Source organism: Rhizophagus irregularis, chromosome 2 (genome assembly GCF_026210795.1).
Source record: "Rhizophagus irregularis chromosome 2, complete sequence".
In the NCBI taxonomy this organism is placed as follows: Eukaryota; Fungi; Glomeromycota; class Glomeromycetes; order Glomerales; family Glomeraceae; genus Rhizophagus; species Rhizophagus irregularis.
In genome coordinates, this window is record NC_089430.1 from 5,734,304 (window position 1) to 5,750,754 (window position 16,451).

Genomic DNA, 16,451 nt, shown 5'->3' on the forward strand with positions numbered 1-16,451 from the left:
GATGTTACAAATTTAACGTCCGAGATGACGTTAAACTAGAAAACATGTGATTTGAATGAATAGTAGATCATTTGGGGAGAGAACTAAAATTAGAAGCTTGATATTTTAAGAAGATCGAAAGAAGGAAAAATTCGAAATTTCAAAAACACGAAAAATGTTAAGATCTGAAGTGTGCAGTTTGATTGAGCATGAAATTCAGAGATGGATAAAATTTTAGGATTTTGACCTAAAAATGTGAAATGGGATAAAATCTTTCTTAGAGAAAGTACTTTTAGATTTAATATAAATATGGTGCCGAGAAGTCTATACTCGACAATCACGTGATTTTGTTTCCGATTCTATATCATGTGATCCGGAATTCAGCCAATAAAAAACTGGGATTTCTTGTGTAAAGTACTTCACCATTTCGCCGGAGTATTTAATCACCTGATGATCATTTTCATATTGTATAAATTCATGTGGCATATGATCTACTCTGATTGGTCAAAATTTAGTGGTTGACATATAAAATTTACCCCCGGTTGACAAGCAAATTTTTTCACAGAATAAAAAACGCGAATCGATATACTGTTTTAGTTATAAATAAAATTACCATAGTTACTACGCCAAAACAATAGTGTATGTAGCAGCCATTTTCATTATGTAAAAAAAAAATGTACAGTTAACTAATATATTTTATTTTTTAAATTATTTCATTTGATATTTTTATCCAATAAATAAAATGTTTCAAATTTGAAATAAAGGATCGTAAGAAACTAAAATGTAACTCACGTCTTAGAGAAAAGCAAAATAAAAATAAAAATTCGGCATCAATATTTAATTCAAATATTTACTTCGTATTTTATGTTTGAGAATTTTTTGACTAAATCATTTGAAAAATTTTTCACTATGCTATTTGTAAAATATCTACATTAGATTCTGTGTTTACCTTGGGCTAGGGATGGGAATCGATTATCAAATCTTTGTAGATTCGATTTTTTGTTCCTTAAAAGATAATCCATTTTAAGCTTTGATAATTAATTCCATGATCAGTAAATATATAAATTCTGAATTAAATTGTAAAATCTATTAAGAAATTATGTATCGTTACTAATACCCAACAAATTACTATAACATCATTTCGTCATTTTTAAGTTTGAAGGCTATTATCGATCAATTTTTTTTAAAAAATATTTTAAATCATGCATTTTAATTTTAGATGCAATGCTAAAATTAATTTTTTTGCTTAATTTCAATTTTCTCTTCAACAAGTGAGATTCGATTTTGATTCGATTATCGATTCAATCCCTACCTTGGGAAACTATGCAACTAACCGAATTACAAATTACCAACAATCAATTCGGTAATAGGCTTTTCTCTCGCCGTTTTTGTTTATTCTTAATTCGTAATCCATCTCCGAACCAGTGAAAACTACTAATACATTTCGGGGAATTATTTTGTAAATTAATTATCTCTTAAATGGCTTTTGAGCTAATTTGTCCAGAATTTTTTTTAAATATTGTAGAATAACAAGAATAATTATCAGGCCTAAAAACTCGTCATACTTGAGAGAAAGAATCCGAAAGTAGAACTACATAAAAAAATAATTATTCGCATATCTAAGTAATGTGAAGAAATAGAATAATATCCTATATTAGAAGAATTTCTAAGCACAAATTTGTTGAAGTTATACATTCATTACAGGATTTAAGCCATTTAAGAAATTACTAATACAAATCTAACTTCTATACCTTACGTTAAATTTACACCTAAAATTTTGACAAGAACCATTATTAAGTATTTTCATATTATTTGATACTAAATTTATTAATATAAATGTAAATTTAGTAATTGACATTACAATTTACATTTAAAAATTTAGAAAAATTTAAGTAATTTTTTACTTACTGTTATCTTGAAGTTCCATTCTTTTAAAACGTCAACTTCATTTCATCATTGTTAAATATAAATCCGACTTCTTCATAGAGTAATATAAAAAATATCTTATGGAAAATATTAAATATATTCAGTTCGCTTGATAAGTAATTCATAAGTATTAATTATGGAAAATATAAATATATTCAGTTCGCTTGATAAGTAATTCATAAGTATTAATTTTTTAAGTCTTCAAGTTAATTAATTCATTTAAGGTAGCGGTATTGGCGTGAGATAAATTACTAACCAGGACTATATTCATAAATTTTGCAATAAAAAAAAAGGGTTGTACGTCCGGTGAAAGATTTATTGAAACACAACAAGATGTGATTTTATCATTGCCAATCGGTGATACGAGTTATGCCATATCACAACATATAAATTTTTAGCAACACAATGACGCCGGAATTCAGGATTAAATGATATAATAACACTTTATCATATATTTTTTATTCTACTTATTTTTTTTTGTTACAAACTTAATTATTCTTAATGTAAAAAAATCATATAGGTTTTAAGATTTGAAAACTAAAACGCCAAATTCAGATGAAGCCAATCTTGAAAAAAAAACAACGAAAAATAACGACGATATAAAAAGTACAAAAAAAAAAAACAACGAAAAATAACGAAGATATAAAAAGAACGAAAAAAAAAACAATGAAAATAACGACGATATAAAAAGTACGAAAAAAAAACAACAAAAAATAACGACAATATAAAGTACGAAGAAAAAAAATTTTGAAAAATTTTGATTTAGGATTGCCCATTAATTAATAAAATTATTCTGGCATATTTCACAAAAGCATGAATCGATAGAAAAAAAGTTTATATTAATTAAATCATCTACTACTGGTGTAGAAAGTTGGTAATGATTGAAATTTAAATCATCTACTGGTGTAAAAAGTTGGTAATGATTGAAATTTAAATCATCTACTGGTGTAAAAAGTTGGTAAGGATTGAAATTTAAATCATCTACTGGTGTAAAAAGTTGGTAAGGATTGGAATAAGGGATTTGAATGTTACTTGAATTAACATTTAAGGTAACCTCAGGATATAGTGAGTCATAAAGTTGGTAGGAAGGAACAGAAAGGATTGGAATGTGTCTTGGACTAACAACATTGTTGTACTCGGTAACTCCGGATGGTGAGTTATCTTGTAGGTCCAGAGACAATGACTCATTGACAAGAACTAATTTTTCCTTCCGCCTTATTTCCGTTAGCCGATTTTCCACTTGTTCAGATAGATTCTTATAAGCATCTCTTACTGCAGTCGTTTCATTGAACCACATCGAACTAATGTAAGATGATATTTTTGTCATAGGCACATTGTCATTGGTTCGTTTTCTAAGTTCTTTGAGGAAAGCTAGTCTGTATATGAAGTAACTGTTGGGAGCCCTCGACTTAAGTCTATCTTCTGACCTATTGCTCAAGATCTCTTCAACTGTCAGTTCTGGTGGAAATGGTACTTTAAAGAGCGGAATTTCATATTTGGTTGATTTTTTAACGTTCATACTATCAAATGAAGTAAAGAGAATTAGAACTGTAGAGATGAAATAGGTAAACCAGTGGTATATATATATTTATTTTTGAATTAGCTTTATCTGTTTTTCTTTTGAAAGTCAAATGAATTGTATATAAAAAGTTTATTATAAATCATGATAAGATCAATTAAGAAGATTTCATGCATTAATATTTTGTTTTAATTTACGAAAATAGTTAATCCTATTGATTATTCTTGATAAAACTAATTCCGAAAAGGTAGAAACAAATCTGTAATAATTGAAAAAATAAATAATCGTCATTTTAATCATTCATTCATTGATTTTATACTTTACCAGTAAAAAAAAAAAATTCGATGATTTCGTCCAAGATTCCATTTAATTATGGCGTTTGTTGATGTTTGATTGTTACAGAATTTCAAATCGTTTAAAAGTATAAAAAAGGTATGTACATATTGAAATCATTAAGAAGTAAACCCATTATTTCATTATGTTTACTAAATTGGTAAATTTATATATTTAGGAATTATGAATGTTGTGACTATTTTAAAGGGTAAACCTTCTTCATCTCATGAAAAAAACTCTGAGACCTTATGTTTTTATTTCATATTTTAATTGAATGTTATTTTAGCGTAATCGATTGACAATGCATTGATTTTCTTTGACCGCAGCAGCAGATCTAATTTTTCGATCAAATTGGTTAAAAATCCTACGTAATTTTTAAAATTACAATGGTTTATGTCATTTGATTCCAATATATGCATGATTTATTGTTACCGATTATAGTCGATACGATGGGAATACAATTCAAAGTTGAGTACTAGATCGTATCTTTTCTTCGGTGAATAGTGATTTTAACTTACTAAAAAGTTTAACAGATAAATTTCATAATATCAGATTATGCAATATACGTAAGGTACTTTCTTTTTATTTCCAAATTAACCGACAATATCCTACATTTTTATGTTATTCATTTTTTAATTTAACCTTTTGACTTTCAAAACTTATTATGCACATTAATTTATTATTTGCATCTTTCTTTAAACAATTAGAACTCTAAAAAGGAAAATTCTCTTTGAATCTAGAATACATTTTGGCGTAACGGATCAACTTTTCATGGTGCTAAATAATTTTAAAATTGATGATAAATATTTCACCATAAATATATAATGAAATATGTTATTATGGCGCAAATTCCGCACTGCCGAAGGATACTACACCATCTATATAGATTTAATGAAACATCACATAACAGATTTAATTTTATTCTAACATGCATTCTAAGTATTAAATATTATGATCATTAAATTTCTTGCTTTATAAGTCTAGAAACAATTTCTTTTAATTTTACGGATATAGGTCATAAGAAATAACTGAATAGTCTTTCATATAACTTACTATAATAACATTTTTAATTCTTTTAGTAATTGAATTATAAAACGTTTAAATTTTTATGCCCGTCGCACATGAATTGATCGTCAAATAGCAAGGATTTTCACCTAATTTTAGGTTAATTCAAATTATACATTCATTGTTAATTAACTATATTGAAAATAATGCATTTGTTATACTTATTATACTTCGCCGCCGAAAAATAGTAGCTATCGAATGAGTATCGAATGCCAGGCTAAACAGAAATTTAAAGGTAAAGTACATATTGTTTAATATTAAACACCATATTGTTTAGTACAAAGAACATTTGGCATAATATGCAAAGTGTTTATCATTAAATAAATGCAAATATTATGAATTTTTTAAAAAAATTTCCTAAAAGGAAATATACTCCGTTTGAAACTTCCAAAAAAGAGAATTTCTTTTACAGGATTACTTAATTTACACCTGTCCAGTCCGGGAGTAGTCCGGGTAGCCGGTTTTATATGCCGGTAGACAAACAAATTTTCTTCTTCACGTGATTTTGTGGCGTCAAAATTTTGATTGGCTTACATTTATCTTTTTTAAAAAAAAAAACGGAACAGACGAAAAAAAAGGAAAAAAAAAAGTGTATTTTTTTTTCTTAAAATATTATAACAAAAAAAAAAACATTTTATTTCTTTTACAATAAGAACATTTAAATATAAAATTTTTACACTTAATTAAATTTAATAAACAAATAAACTAACATTATTTTACTAAGATTACGTTGTAAAGTGTAAAAACAAGGCAAAGTAATTTTACACAAAAACATTCATACGTCATACCTTTGAAATTACTTAATATGATAAAAATTAATATTTGATTAATACCATATATACTGAACAACTTTATTTAAGATTCCTAGACCTATTTCATTCAACCAAAGTATTGAAATTACGCTATAAACAAAAAAATAAATTAAATTTCATTAATGTATAAATATGTATATATAAATATCTGTTTTTCGCAAAATTTAAGAAATATTAATAAAGTGTAAAAGCAATAATTTTTAAATGTGCTGTTATAAAAGTAATAAAATAATTATTTATATAAAATAATATATATATAATTTTTTTTCTTTTTTTTTTAATAAATGTTATGTGCGAAAGCAATTATCAAATATTTGTTGTTGTTTCCGTGCCTTATTAAGGAGAATAACGTAGTCATGCCGAATTTTCATGTAGTATTAGTTATGGGTTTCATAAACAAAAAATCGATTTCGTAAATCTGGGACAATTATAATCACATGCTGTAATAGGTGATGCGCAAGTTATACAGAGATTACGTAATCAATTACGTTATAGAAATTTTTTTTAAACAAGTAAATACGAAATTTTAAATAAATAAATATAAAGATTTTTTTTACAATAAATACAACGAATAAAAGAAATTCTGGTTGGGATCTGAATTGGACTGGCTGGGTTTCAAAAAACGGACTTTTGTGCAGGAATACAGTCAAGACCGTTAAATTAGGAAATTTCTCTCACCAAAATTATATATTTTGTTAAGTCAATTCTTTAACATGTTAATTTTTTTTATAAACGAATTGAATATAAATTCGAATTATTAAAAAATTATGTATTAAATTAATTTTTCTTTAAAGTTTTGATTCATTAGGAAAAGAAGTATTTATGATTTTACAACCTGACGAAATCTAAAACCTTTAAAAAAAAATGAATGAATAAACTTTAATTTCGCAGTAAAACATAGGTTTAATTCGGCTACTGCTTTGTGGAGCGACTAAACCAACTTGAAGCGGTTCAGCATGAATCAACTCAAATCAAGCCTAACTCAAACTGATATTAGTGGCTGATCAGCACATGACCAAAATAAATTCTTTAATCTTTCCGAATTAACTATTATTTTCTTTACTTTTTTGATTTATTTATCTATTTTTTTTAAAAAAAAAGAAATACTAAAGACTCTTTATTTTCTGTTTTTGTAGGTTTCAGCTTCAATTCAGAAGGATTTTTCGGATTAATTATTAGCTCCAAATAGATAACTTCAGGGTGATAATAATTAAATTTATTAAAAGTAACTGAAATTTAATATAATCTTTTGTAAATTTTATTTGTAGTTAATTTTTTTTAGTGAATAAATTTTAATAATATAAATAGTAAAAAATAAATAACAATTATTTTAATATTTTATAGTTTAAAACTTATTTTTCTTTGATCAAATAAAGTCACGTCGCTACATTGTATAATAAAAATAAAAAAATTTTGCTAAAATAATATAATAAATAAAAGTACTGAAATAGAATAATATATAATAAAAAGAAATACTAAAATTTTTTGAACAATATACTAATTTAATATTCATCACACATGCGATATATATATATATATATATATATATATATATATGACATCGCTACCGCTACCTTTTGTCACCCGTGACACTCCTCTTAATTTTGCCCAGAGGCGATGCATCGCTATGGGCGATAAATAAATTTACCCCTTAAAATTAATTCATCATCGTCTTGATTGAGATCTATTTTTAAAAAAATAATAATAATAATAATAATAATAATAATTAAATTAAATTAATAATTTCATATATTTAAAAAACGGATGTCTTACCTAATTCATTTAATTCACAATCCAAACATTCAGTAACTATTAATAAAATGAAAATAAACATTATTATAATAATCACAATAATCTTTAATAATTCAAATATATACTTACTTGGATTTGCTGATGACGATGAAATAGTTTCTATTAAAAAAAATAAAAAAATCAATAAATTATATTTTAAATATTAATTTTTTAAACGTACAGTATAATTACCTTGATATGAAGATAAATAATCGGTGGTTCTGAAAGATTTTCAAAATTTAAAAGTCAGCTAGTATAAATTGCTTGTGGATGTGTTTGAAGATTTTTAGATTTATTTTCATTGGTTCTGTTTTTTGATTTATTCTCTTTAATTTTTTCACATTCTTTTATTTGAGAATAAATTACGCTACCTTCATCATCACTGTCACTAATATATTTTTCCAATAAAACAAAAAAGTGTCAATCACGTGACTGAATTTATTCATCATATTGTCACACCCGTATATTTAATCTTCGCCAGCGTCGCCCCAAGATTTTTCACCCCACGTGACTTTGTAATTCTGGCCAAAATTTTGTTTGGCAAAAATTATGATGTACGGTTGTACAATACATCACGCGACATTTATTTATCAGGTACATTTTGGGCGTTTTGGCTTTTTTTTTTTTCTTTGTCTTTGGTCACTAAAGAAAGAAATAAATCACCGTAAGTGCTTAATATATATTACCATAATGATTAAACGAAAAGGAAATTTATATTATATTTATTTATTAGAAAACTATTTTATAACTTATAAGTTGATTATTATTTTATATTTTTATATTATAATATTATTGTAACTTTATATGTTGTGAACACAAAATATTTTGTATAATATTAATATAATAACAATAAAATTACTTTAAATAAATTATTACTTTATTGAGATTTATTTATTTTATATTATTAATTATTGATAATATTCATTTAAAATATTTATAGAACTATAATGACTTCAAAAATTCTTACGACAAATGACAATAACAAGCAGTATTGTAAAGGATGTGAAAAAACTTTACCCCTTAACTTATTTACCGTTAATGGAAAATCCTTTCGTATTTGCAATACATGGCGCGTTCAAAATAAGGAAGTTTATCAGCGAAAAATGATGCAAAATAATGCAGATGTTGATCGCGTTATGGTGGATTTTCATGATTTTGATGACTATATAGCAGATTTATTTGAAAATATGAATAATAGCACGAACAAAGAAAATCATGAATTTAAACTTTCTTGTACTATAAAAAGTACTAGACTGGAAGGTGATTTAAAGGAATGGGCCAATTGTATTGTAAAAATAATATCTGATGTGGACGAATATACCTGGGTGTGAGTTGAATTTATTTATACAGTATTTGATTTTATGTGTTTATTATTGATTTTACTTTTTTTTAATAAAGATTTCACGATGCTTTAATGCAAAAAAAAAAAAATGTAACTTATCGATATTATTGTTCTCAGAGAGATTGCTTAAAGGAAAAATCAAAAAAAAACATTCAGATATTAATAAGCATCGTGATAATCAATCGATGATTCGGTATTCGTGTAAAGGTTGCATAAAAATTATTATTAATGACTATTTCACCTGAACTTAAACTTTTTATATCAGATAATATTGATTTACTTCCACGAGAGATTTACAAGCGGCTTGTTGAACGTGGTTTAGACCTTAATATTCGTCAAAAACAGATACATTATTGGTGGACAGCAATTGGGCAGCATAGATACAAACGAGATGAAGATCCTTTTATTTCTGCTCAAAAATGGCTTAAAGAAGATTCATATCATGTTATATTTCAAAAAAATTGTCCAAATTCCCTTGGTTTTTTAACAGAATTATGGAATGTGTTGAAGAATTCTCAATTCAAAATACATGAAATTGGAGTTGATGCTACATGTAAGTATTTTTTTTTTGTATAATTTAATTATAATACATTTGATAAATTATATTTATTCTTTTTTAGATAATACGAATAATTTAAAGTTTGAGTTGTATGTAGTACATGCTGAAATCGATGGCATGGGATTTCCATTGGCATATTTGTTCATGGAGAATAATGGAAATTGCGGCAATGGAATACGTACTGGAATCTTAATTGACTTCCTGATACAACTAAAAGAACGGGATTAGAACCAGAGTTTTTTATAAGTGATAAGGACTTTGCTCAAATATCAGCTGCTCGTTTTGTTTGGAAAAACATAAAGGTACAACTCTGTCTTTGGCATATTAAAAAGGCAGTAGAAGCAAGACTATCAAGTAATAAAAAACCAATACAAATTAATTATAATGGCGAGGCAGCACACAAATTATTCTCTTTTATTGATCCTTCATTTCGGCCTAATTTAACTAAGGAGAAGATAATTTTTTGTCCAAAAGAATTACGTTCTATAGTCTGGGAAAAAATGAATAAACATTTACATGAACATCCACTTATTCCAATGGCCAATGGGCAGTTTCGTTCATCAAATCAAATTTGGAAAGAAGCTGTAAAAGAAATTTATGATTTTTGTCAGCAGCATTTATTATCATGGCTTTGGGTTTATCTGTGGAATGAGTGGTATAGTGCAGACCGGTGGTTTCTATGGTTTCGGGCAGGATGTAGTAATAAACTTTCAATTATGAAAACTAATATGTTTGTGGAAGCTCACTGGAAAGTACTAAAGCGTGATTTTCTATACAAATTTTTTCGTCCGCGCCTGGATTTAGTTGTCTTTATTATCATGAAGCAAGTGGTTCCACAAAATGAAAGAAAATTTAATCATATTTTTGTTGTAAAACGAGAAAAAGTTGATCGGCGAAAGGCATTTAAAAGGGAATGGAAGGAGCTTTCATCACGAGTTCTTAATAATAACTTATATTTAACTGACATCAATAATTGTTTTTGTGGATGTCCATCTTTTCTTACTAGCCGTTTTTTAATTTGTAAACATCTTATACAACAAAAAGGAATAGTAGATACTTTATTTTTTGATATGGTTTATCGTCATCATCAATATCTTTTCATTAATACAATATCCTCTCAAATTATTGATTTTGAACGATCTAATTCTCATAATTTACAAACAGCATTAATTTTTGAAGTTGCCGAAGATGAGAATTTACAAGTTTGTAAAGAGATATATGAAAGGCTTATTAATACAACAGAGAAAGTACTTGATATTCTTAAAGGTAATTGATTTGTAATTAATTAAATTAAGTTTAATGTAATTCTTTATTAATGGTCTAATAGATCAACAAGATAAAGGAAATTTTAAATGGGTGAAGAGTGTTGAAAAAAATTTTCAACCAATTGAAAAAATGTTGACTGAAATTACGGTTTACAAAAGAAGAAGAACAATGGTTCGAACCTTCAAAGATAGTTCTCATAATACTTTATTTTTTAACTAACTAACAATAAACTAACTACCATGTTCAGATTTTTAACGCGTCTCAATTGTAAATGGTGTTTCAGCCATAGTTATTTACTTATGCAAAGGTAGATTATTTATTGGTTTGGATTATTTTAACAGGAAGCGAAAGTTTTACATGAATTGGATGATATTGGAAATTTGTGATCACGAAATTTAGGGATATAAAAACAAAAAAACTATATATGACAGGTCTTCAATTTGTTTTTTTAATGGTTTTCTTAAAATTTTTACGTTTTTGCTTACAATAAAACTTTATAACTTTTATTAATTAATACTATTAAAGATTTATCAGGAAAATTTAAAATTTAAATATGAATAAAAATGTTAAGATTTATTGTACAAAAAAAAAATTTTTTTTTTTACGAAAATATTACAGTCAAAGCTCGTTATAGTGAATCTCGTTATAGTGAACATTAAGTAAAATCGTGTTATAGTGACCTATTGATTTTTTTCTTTATAATTAATTTCTCTCGATATAGTGAATTTTCTTAATAAATCTCGTTATAGTGAAAAAAAGGTAAAAAATTATATAGTGGAACGGAAAGTTCACTATAACGAGCTTTGACTGTATTTTATTTTATTTCATTTTACGAAAATTTTAGTAATTTCGAACAATTAATTTTGCCCAAAATTACAGTCACGTGGGGATGAAAAATCTTGAGGCGACGCTGGGGTAAATCGTATATTTATCTGAGGGACTTAGTTTTTTCGAGTAGGTAAAAAATTATTCGTCACAAATTATTCGTCACTGTTCATTTTCACGTGTAAGTGCATAACGGTTACAAGTCACGTGACTACCACTTTTTTTTTTCGCCATGGCTAGGGTACTATTTTTCCAATATTTGACGTAATTCTTTAGGTTGGTCTATTTTCTGCTTTAGCATTCCAACATTTAATAATCAAATCTACAATTAATTTTGGTGTATCTTTAGAAATTTTTGATCTAAATCCTTTACATATTTTAACAACCAAAAAATGATGAGGAATATCATTATAAGGAATTTCTTCTGACATAAGTTCATTCATTATTATTCCAAATGAGTAAATATCAGCTGCTTTTGTATATTGATATCCACGGGTGCCATATAAGGTATTACTCCACAAATTCCTTTTCGCTCATTATCATTTACTGGTTGACACATTCCCAAATCACTAATTGTTAGTACATAATTATGATTATCATGTAATATATTTCCCGAATGAAAATCTTTATGAATATTTCCAGCATCATGAATATCTGAAAGTCCATCTATAATATAAAATAAAAAATCCATTTTGATTTTATAATCTAAACCTTTCGTTAAAGTATTTCTCAAATTTCCTCCCACACAATATTCTAAAGCCATCATATAATCTTTAGTATTTGGATCTTGAGTTATTCCAAAACACATAACAGTATTAGTAGCATGAACATGACCTGAAATATAATAATTAATCTAAAATCATTAAAAAGAGAAATTTTGTTAATAAATTACGTATTAAAATACAAATATTAATAAGCAATATTTATTTTAATTACCTCATATAAAAAATTATTACTCATATTAGATGAATTATTTAAACTTTTCATGCAACTTTTCTTGGAGTTCGGACCCATTCTTGATTTTCAATATCCTAATACCAAATATTTCCTTCAGGCCAGTCAGCCAAATAAATTTACCTCTGGTAAGATAGGTAACATTGTCAAATTTTTCAAAAGGTATCCATTCAAGACATTTTACATAAAATACATGAAAAAAAGCATTAAGTTGTGATTGCTGTATTAATTCATCAAATATTTTTATTTCCACTAGTCTAATTTTTAAAATTTTCCTTTAATCTTTTAGCATTACAAGATTGACACCAATGCCATCCTGTACCTGGTTCATTACATTCCCCACATACTCCATATATATACTTCTTTTCTTTTTTCTAAATCCATAATATTTACTTTTTTAAGAATGGAAATAGTTTCATCTGATTCAGTAGTTGCATCAGTTGAAAAAATTGTAGCGTGGGACTATCAATTACATAATGAACCTTAGAATTTTGTGTTATGTTATGACCTCATGACTAAAGGTTCCTTTTTAAAAGTTTCAGTTGTTTTATATGTAAATGGCAAAAATTTCCTTTTTAGATAGAACTTTTATGATAAAATTAACTTTCTTTTTACTTTATTGATAAAACGTGATATTTTGATACTGTAAGCAATTTTATTTCTTGTGTTTGGTAAAAAATTAAATATAATGGTTTCAAAATTATGCGATCATGTGTCGTCTTGTGTCGAACATTTTTTATTCTAGTTTCGTTTCTCCAATAAAAATATTTATTGAACACATTTTATAAGTGTATAGAGTTTTTATATGAAAAACCTGTTGTTATATCCCTAAAAAAAAGTTGATGTTTGAACTTTTAAAGGTTCACAATATTAAAAATCATACTGAAGAAAGTTGCTCTTTTAACAGAAAAGTAATTTTATGAGATCAAATAACGATGATAGGATGTATTATTTATTATATATTGTTATAATTAGTTAATTGTGAAATTGTCTAATTAATACATTTTCTATTAGTGTTAGATATTGTATGACATAAATTATTAGATTGAATAAACTTTTGGGAAACTATGAAAACTATGCAATAGTTATAAATTAAATATATAATTTTATTCAAATTGTTTTTTTAATATACTGTAATAATTTAACATCATATTTTAATTTGTATATAGAAATTTATTTTTATTAAATTAAATGACACTAAATTTCGATTCTTTATTTGACTTATTTATGCGGGTTATGTTTAATTTTTATAAAATTTTTAAAATTCAAAATTCAAAATTCAAAATTTCTTATTAACATGTGGTTATGTCACATGATTTGTTGATCATTTGTGTGTTGTTTCGAATGTTTCGTCATTTAATTTTGAAAGCCACTATAAAAAATATGTAAAATTGACAAATAATGAAATTTAAAAATACACTACAAGATGTTGTTAAAAAGTATGCCAAAATCAACAAAGGACAATATTCCAAAGAGTTTTCAACCCATTTTGCCGCTCAGTAATACCAATTTTTAATTACACAATAGTTTAACTGAATCTATGTTTAAAATTAAATTAATTTTTGTATACAATATGCATTTTATATGTAGAAATTTTTAAATGAAAGTCTCTTTATAATGAAACTAAACTTTTTATTGTTAAATTTATCATTACGAAAGAGAGTCTACTGTAGATCTTAGTGATTTATAAAAACCGCAATGATAAATTTAATTGTTGATCAAGATTATTGTGTGTATTTTAACTAGTCTATTTTTTGATAATTTTGTTGCCGATCTCAAAATCATTGCAACAGTTTCACCACTTTTTTTTTCTTTTCCTTTATTATTTTTTAATAATTCTTACATACGAATTAATAACATCATATTTTTTGTTCAAAAAATTATTTATTAAAATGGATGAAATTAAACTAAGTGATAATGTTATTGAACAAATAAAAGATTTTGACCACCTGTATCAGAATTTGACTGAAGAACAAAAATCGGTAATTGATAAACTAATAACAGACAAAGAATTAAAAGAACGTTATAAAAAACATGATTTATGTAAAATTTGTAAGCAGCCTAATACTAATTATTATTATTGTCAGTCATGTGTTTCTAATCATTTTCAACAAAATTTCAAAAATTGGACAAGTGGAAATCATAACGTTGATGAATTTATTCAAAAAGCACAATTAAAGACTAAAGATACTGCACATATCATAAAGTGGATTGAATATGATAAATTTGAAGATGTTGAATATTTATCAAAAGGGGGATTTGGAACTACTTTTAAAGCAGTTTGGAAAGATGGTCCTTGGAATACGAATTATAACAATAATCAATTGGAAAGAAAAGGTGATACAAAAGTCGCTTTAAAGTGCTTATATAATTCACAAGATATTACAGCAGATTTTTTAAAAGAAGTAAGATAATTTTTTTATGAATCTTCATTAATAGCCTTCATAAATGTTAAACTAACTATAATTTTCTTTTAAGGTTGAATCAAATATTTTAGTACATAATAGTTTCATAGTTCGTTGTTTTGGTATTACTAAAGATCCAAAAACAAATAATTTTATGATGGTAATGGAATTAAAAAATAGTAGTTTAAGACAACATTTAAATAACAACTTCATTTCACTGAATTGGGTGCAAAAGTTGTATAGTTTAACTGGTATTACAATTGGTCTTGAAAATATTCATAAAAAAGGATTAATTCATCATGATTTTCATTGTGGAAATATATTAATTAATTTTGGTCATTACACTTATATTACTGATTTGGGATTATGTCAACCAGCAAATGCCAAATCCCCTCAAAATAGTAATAAAGAAATATATGGAGTGTTACCTTATGTAGCTCCAGAGATTTTAAGAGGAAAAGAATATACTCAAGCAAGTGATATTTATGGATATGGAATTATTGCATACGAAATTTGTACAGGGTTCCCTCCTTATCATGATATAGCTCATGATGAATTCTTAGCAATGAAAATTTGCCAGGGATTGAGGCCAAAGTCTAATTATAAAATTCCTCAATTGGTTTTTGACATTATTAATCAATGTTGGGATGCAGACCCTTTAAAACGACCAAATGCAGAAGAATTATTTAATTTAATTAATAATTTATTTTCTGATATTGCTAATAATAAAGTGGATTCTATAATTTATGGGCAAGTTAAAGAAGCGGATGAAATTAACAAAAAGTCATCTTCAACAGTTCAGTCACCATTATCATCTATTAGTACACTCCCATATATAACACATCCTCAAGCAGTTTACACGAGTAGGCTTTTAGATTTTAAAAATCTTCCAGAACCTAAAAATGCAGACAAAAATGATGATTTAGAATATTCAGGTAGTTTTCTATAATGATTTAAATTTTTTTATGATGCTAACAACTAATATTTATAGATTCTTTAAAAATGGATTTTACTAAACTTGATCTTAATTCTAAAGGTAATTACTTTTATATGTGATTTTTTTGATCTATTAGATTTTAACTAAATTGAATTAATTATTTTATTATAGATGAAACCAATTAAGCTCAGATTACTTTAAAGGTAACATATCTATGTTTATTTTGTAATTATTTAATTTTATTTGTACAGTATTTTTTTACTTGGTCAAAGATTGAAGGAATTTTTTATGATTTAAATTTAACAATTGATATAAATTTTCTAATTTAATGTTCTAGTGTCTAGACTGGAGTCCTGCACAAAGTCTATTTTTTGAAATCCGGCCCAGTCCGGTCCAGATCCAAACCAGAATCTCATATTATGGTACCTTTGAGAAAAAAAGCCATTTTTTAAAAAAAAAAATCTTCACATTTATTTATTAAAAAACCTTTATATTACTTACTAAAAAAATATCTTTGTATTTACTTATTAAAAAAATTTCATATTTACTTTTAAAAAATTTTTTATATTGTATTTACTTATTAAAAAAAATTTTCTTATTTTTACTGTTTATTGAATAAAATTACCTTTAAATTTATTAAAATTTATTTACTAAAAAACTATCTATAGAAAAAATATTTACATGATTTTTAAAAAAACAAAATTAAAAACATAAAAAGTTGGAAAAATGTAGTATATA

The 16,451-nt window shown here is 25.5% G+C and overlaps 6 protein-coding genes across 6 annotated transcripts; 4 read left to right on the top strand and 2 right to left on the bottom strand.

The window, feature by feature from the left end:
• Nucleotides 1-2,680: 2,680 nt before the first annotated feature.
• Nucleotides 2,681-3,424, bottom strand: OCT59_012542 (uncharacterized protein; the record flags this gene model as incomplete). The annotated part of the gene is made up of 1 exon (XM_025329650.1): nt 2,681-3,424. The coding sequence occupies one exon, from the start codon at nt 3,422-3,424 to the stop codon at nt 2,681-2,683; it is 744 nt and encodes a 247-aa protein (XP_025165504.1).
• Nucleotides 3,425-8,372: 4,948 nt separating this feature from the next.
• On the top strand, nt 8,373-8,756 carry OCT59_012543 (uncharacterized protein; the record flags this gene model as incomplete). The annotated part of the gene is made up of 1 exon (XM_066134556.1): nt 8,373-8,756. The coding sequence occupies one exon, from the start codon at nt 8,373-8,375 to the stop codon at nt 8,754-8,756; it is 384 nt and encodes a 127-aa protein (XP_065989811.1).
• A 239-nt stretch (nt 8,757-8,995) lies between these two features.
• OCT59_012544 (uncharacterized protein) lies at nt 8,996-9,665 on the top strand (the record flags this gene model as incomplete). The annotated part of the gene is made up of 3 exons (XM_025312070.2): nt 8,996-9,320; nt 9,388-9,415; nt 9,659-9,665. 3 exons carry the CDS (start codon nt 8,996-8,998, stop codon nt 9,663-9,665), a joined length of 360 nt encoding a protein of 119 aa, XP_025165502.2.
• Nucleotides 9,666-10,396: 731 nt separating this feature from the next.
• On the top strand, nt 10,397-10,863 carry OCT59_012545 (uncharacterized protein; the record flags this gene model as incomplete). Its single annotated transcript, XM_066134557.1, has 3 exons — nt 10,397-10,592; nt 10,654-10,763; nt 10,840-10,863. 3 exons carry the CDS (start codon nt 10,397-10,399, stop codon nt 10,861-10,863), a joined length of 330 nt encoding a protein of 109 aa, XP_065989812.1.
• Nucleotides 10,864-11,689: 826 nt separating this feature from the next.
• OCT59_012546 (uncharacterized protein) lies at nt 11,690-12,377 on the bottom strand (the record flags this gene model as incomplete). The annotated part of the gene is made up of 3 exons (XM_066134558.1): nt 11,690-11,889; nt 12,129-12,270; nt 12,354-12,377. 3 exons carry the CDS (start codon nt 12,375-12,377, stop codon nt 11,690-11,692), a joined length of 366 nt encoding a protein of 121 aa, XP_065989813.1.
• A 1,886-nt stretch (nt 12,378-14,263) lies between these two features.
• OCT59_012547 (uncharacterized protein) lies at nt 14,264-15,898 on the top strand (the record flags this gene model as incomplete). The annotated part of the gene is made up of 5 exons (XM_066134559.1): nt 14,264-14,353; nt 14,579-14,776; nt 14,850-15,711; nt 15,768-15,812; nt 15,885-15,898. The coding sequence occupies 5 exons, from the start codon at nt 14,264-14,266 to the stop codon at nt 15,896-15,898; spliced, it is 1,209 nt and encodes a 402-aa protein (XP_065989814.1).
• Nucleotides 15,899-16,451: the final 553 nt, after the last annotated feature.